Here is a 5,000-nt window from a genome sequence, read left to right as displayed (position 1 = left end):
ATGTGTGTTATGAGTGTATGTGTGTGGGTATACGTGCACAATACTACCAATACAAAACCACTTACACGAGATAAATATAAAGTAACGGGTGTGTGTAAGTGTGTGACAATGACACATGTGAAACTATGTGCACGAGCGTCTGAGTTAACTATGGCTCACAGATATTTTCATAGATACGTGCGCCATTGCATTTACTTTCTTTCTAAAGAGCCAGAGAAGTGGGACCCAGTAAGGCACGAGACATCTTTAGGAGTCATTGAAGGACGTTTAGAAGATTCCGTTGGTGAAGAGACACTCGTGCGAAGCCATTACGCCTTTAGGTCAGTCAAGAAAGTTTCAAAATTTCTCATACTTCGATAAAATGCAACTTTTGCTTTAAAGATTTCCTGACTTTTTTCTTCTCTTTGGTTTGGTTTAAATGGACGCTATTCTTCCATTCATGGTGTTTCCCTTATTTTTATTGCATTTTTTTCATTTAACTTTGACTGTAATTTATTATTTAATCTTTTGGCCTTCAGTTACGTTTATCGATCACTTCTTCTTTACCGGGAATTACTGATAATGCCAAAGTGTTCAAATCATATCTCGATAGAAAAATACTCTTCTGTTATCCTATCAAGATTATCAGTTCTGACTAGAAAATGGGCGTTAACAGTATTAAGATAGTAAAGCTATTTCCTGTCTGTCTGTTCCTCTAATAAAAAGGACACAACGTCAAACAACCCTTTAAACAGATTTTATACAGAAAATATTACAACGTAAAAAATGATAACTAAAATGTACTGAGTAACAGTCACTAATTACTTACTCTCTAATTTCCTCTAAAAGCTGCATCAAAGACCCTAAGGATTAGTAATATGTGCCTAAGAAAATTGCGTATAATATAAAATCATAACATAAATAATTTACCAAGTAGATACCAAGAAGGAATTGTAGTTAATAATTAATTTAGCTTTGATTCTAATAAAAGAAAAAACAACACTTATGCAATTTCCTGAGAACTTTTTTACGAGTCTGGGGACCAGTATAAACGTAATTCATAGTTAGCTAAGTAAAAAAGTCGTATGGCCCTTGTTGACACTGTATGTGATTTATGCCGCTAATTTTAGAAGTATTTCTCCAGGGAAGGACAGACTTTGTGTAACATTACTCTTATTGGGCATTTCTTTCAGAAATAAAAGAACGTACATAAGAACATTCATGTCTCTTCCAATGGTTACTCCATTTCACGCTTGAATAATATAGGTTTTTCTAAAACTATAACACTGAATGTAATAACAGTTTGAGGATATACAAATGTGTTAGCTTTCTGATGAGAAAAGAGATTAAAAGTACATTGGCCAATTTTACATTATCTCCTAATTTCTTGCAGAGGAATCCCCTATGCCCACGCTCCTGTAGGCGACCTTAGGTTTGAAGATCCTGTGGATGCCACAGATACCTGGCCTGACAATTACCTGGATGCTAATCATTTCGGAAACGTGTGTCCTCAGTTCGACGTGGTTTCTAAAAAAATTGTCGGAGATGAGAACTGTCTCTTCCTCAATATTTTCACTCCAACTCTACCAGGTAATTAATTTATTGTGTCCAAATCCCTGTTCTCCGCTAGACTTCATTTTCTGGTTTTATTTTTCTTATCTCTTAAAATAAAATTAGGAATAATTTTAATCAACCTTAACACGCCTGTATCTTTTTTGTTCTGTTATGAAAGTCTGAAGGAGAAGTTTTAATGGCTTCTGGAAATATTTAGACAAAAAATAGGAGCAAAATTTCACTACTTAAAATTTTGCAAATAACTCAGTAATCAAAAAACAGTTACTTTTCTGAGTTTGTCAAGGCATTAGTGTTAAAAAAAGGAAACAAAATTAATGACAAAAGCAAGACTTTCATTCATAATGTCACTGCTCTTCAATATATCTTTATAAGACCTAATCCATTTGTTAAGGATAAGCATTAAATATAAGAAGCTTAAAAAGATAAGATCTTTCATGATGATAATGAGATTATAATTATGTTGCAAGAATTGGTTCGCTTGAAAAACATCTTAACGAAGCAGCGAGAAGGACAATTAGACATTAAGCTCAGAGGAGCCCGACCCAAGATAAAGTTTTAATCTAATCTTAGCTCTTTGAGAAGATTAGTTTTTATTGCAGAGCGTTTAACAGAATAAAATATCATCATGCAAGTTTTAAATGTTCAATTAACTTTATTACAATAGAATTAAACTGGTTTTATCGATGATTATTAATATATACTTCCTAGCGGTGCATACTGAAAAGTTTTAATATAAACAATTAGCCAAGTAGATGGTAACAAGACTCATGTATTAAGGGAAACATTCGCCCAAATCATTTCTCGATAGAAATTTTAATATACATTTTCCCGTCCACAGAAAAAGGATCAGAAGACAGCGACCGTCTCCCAGTGCTAGTATTCATTCATGGAGGAGCATTTATACGTGGATCGTCATCGGTTCTCTCCGGTGGAAGATTGGCTGGACAGAACATTGTGCTCGTTACATTTAATTACCGACTCGGAGCTTTAGGTGAGTAATTTTATGATAATTTAAATAGGATATCGTTCTTCTACTAAGACTATGACCTTTGAACCATCGTTAAGGAAATTATATTACATATTAACTTACTCTTTAATTAATTTTTAAGAGCTTATTCACAACACACAGTAACCGTGCAGATTATCATTTTTGTGTGAGGTTTTTTGCAGCGTTTAGCACAAATTTTACTTAAATCAGTAGTTTCCTTTACATTAGATTCAAGTCTTTCATGAAGCAACACATTTTGTTCTGTATAGACGTGAACTCACGTTAGAATAAACTTCTAGTTCAAGAATTTATATCAAACAAAATATTAATAATGTAACTGAAAGGACTCTACCGTATCCAGGATTCCTAACCACCGAGGATGAAGTGATACCCGGAAACTTCGGGACCCTGGACCAATTATCAGCTCTTCGATGGGTGCAGAGGAACATTGCTGAGTTCGGAGGGGACCCGGCGAGAGTCACCCTTGGAGGCTTTTCGGCTGGAGCCATCACTTCCCACGCTCACATGATGTCACCTCTTGCAGAAGGTATTCGGTGACTGAAAGATTGAAACTGACTTTTTTTTCTTCTCTCCTAATTCTGATATCTTTCTTATTGAAGCAGAGTTATTTTTACTGTGTCCTTTTCTAGTAATAGCTAACATCCTATCTATTGGAACAATTCTGAGAGTAAAAATTTATACCTATAATACAGATAACAAACTTTCGGTCGCACATGTCACACAATGATTTGAATAAACGTTAAGCGACCAGGATCATAGATTAGGTAAGTTAGCAAAAAAAACCATGTCTCTAAACCTTAGTATAATCCTTAACTTAAAGACATCGATGATATTTAATCTAAATTGTTCAATCACGCTTAGTAAAACATTTTCTAACGGAAAGTAATAAGAGTTGTTTCTACTCTAGTCACTCATATCCCCCTGAAACTAACTGGAATTCTAAAAGCACAGCGTAAATTCGTTGTCTTGCAACATAAAGCTTAGTTTTAGAAATCCGCAGTAAATGAACTGAATATTATTATGTATTAAAGCCTTAGGTATTGGTATGTAATATTAATTTCCATTAGACGAGTTTTATGAGCTACATTCAGGGAAGTGTCCCTCTATTACCTATCATTTAACGCTCTGGCATTAAGGGAAAAACTTACGCTGTTCTTTTCTTATTTGGGCGTACCATGACATTATTCGATAGCTGAAAATACGAAATACCCATGTTAAGCTAAACGACTCAGAATGGGAAATATTCTCGTTAAATGGGACAGTCACAAGAGAAGGATTCGAACTGTATTTCGGAAAGAGCTCACGGTTTATTTAGTAAAATCAGCAAATGTTTAAATTAAAAACAGAATAAGGATCAGGCTAATTATCATTGAGCTTCAGCAGCAGATTCGCTGGCCATCATTATTTTCTGTATATATTAGCAGGAGTCAACAGACTTCTATATATATATATATATATATATATATATATATATATATATATATATATATATATATATATATATATATATATATATATATATATATATAGATAGATATATATATATTTTTTTTTTTGTGTATATATATTATGTATGTATATATACATACATATATATATGTATTTGTGTACGTGTGTGTGGGGGCGCGCGCGTTACTACATATATGTCCCTATTTTTCAGGGTTATTCAATAATGTGCTAATGGTTAGTGGAAGTGCTCATTTCCCCTCCGTCGTTCAAATTACTCCTCGAGAATCTGCGAGAAAATTGGGGGAGAAACTGAACTGCGAAATAAAGCCATCTCGAGTATTCAAAACATGTTTGAATTCTAAGACTCCAGAAGAAATAATAACAGCCCAGGCTTCTATTATGGTCAGTATACTGATTTGTAATTACCACTAGTTGCAATCAGCGAGAAGTATTCTTGCTTAAACGACCTTATTTTAGGATTCATCAAACGCTATTTCCTATGAATTGGTGCTTATAATAACAGCAAGTGATCAAGCATTACTAAAAGAAATTATTACGAATGAGGAAAGTTACTAAAGTGCTATAAATCATGCATCTTATTTACTTTTTTTTTGTAGACCACAAATCTTTAACAAAGAGGTGGTCGAATCATTTAGTCCCTGTATAAAGCTCTCGGGCATCAGTGTGACCTATTGACGATCATCATGGATCCCAAAGGTCACTTTAAATGTCAAAATAACACTAACAACCAACATAATAACAATAATTATTTATGTTTTATTTTCGCTCTGTCATACAGCGATACGAATTTTGGCCAGCGTCTTTTACAATGACAATTGACGCAGGTCTCCGAAAAAATCCGCATCTTCCAGGACCAATTCTGGAATTAAAGCCAAGATCTATGCCAATTTTCATGGAGATCGTTCCAGAGGAAGGATTTGTGTTCGCTTTGGGTAAGACATCTTTGCAAACTCTTCTGATTTGTGGG

The 5,000-nt window shown here is 34.1% G+C and overlaps 1 protein-coding gene across 3 annotated transcripts in view; it reads left to right on the top strand.

The window, feature by feature from the left end:
- The window catches only part of LOC136842657 (esterase E4-like), a 14,462-nt gene that overhangs the window by 2,650 nt on the left and 6,812 nt on the right, over nt 1-5,000 (top strand). For all 3 annotated transcript variants that reach the window (XM_067110285.1, XM_067110284.1, XM_067110286.1), the window contains exons 3-8: nt 209-320; nt 1,373-1,569; nt 2,393-2,545; nt 2,904-3,089; nt 4,224-4,414; nt 4,812-4,965. In XM_067110285.1, the coding sequence (XP_066966386.1) occupies nt 209-320; nt 1,373-1,569; nt 2,393-2,545; nt 2,904-3,089; nt 4,224-4,414; nt 4,812-4,965 (993 nt within the window). The remainder of the gene's footprint in view (nt 1-208; nt 321-1,372; nt 1,570-2,392; nt 2,546-2,903; nt 3,090-4,223; nt 4,415-4,811; nt 4,966-5,000) is intronic.

Source organism: Macrobrachium rosenbergii, chromosome 10 (genome assembly GCF_040412425.1).
Source record: "Macrobrachium rosenbergii isolate ZJJX-2024 chromosome 10, ASM4041242v1, whole genome shotgun sequence".
Lineage (NCBI taxonomy): Eukaryota > Metazoa > Arthropoda > Malacostraca > Decapoda > Palaemonidae > Macrobrachium > Macrobrachium rosenbergii.
This window is presented reverse-complemented; position numbering and strand designations above follow the sequence as displayed.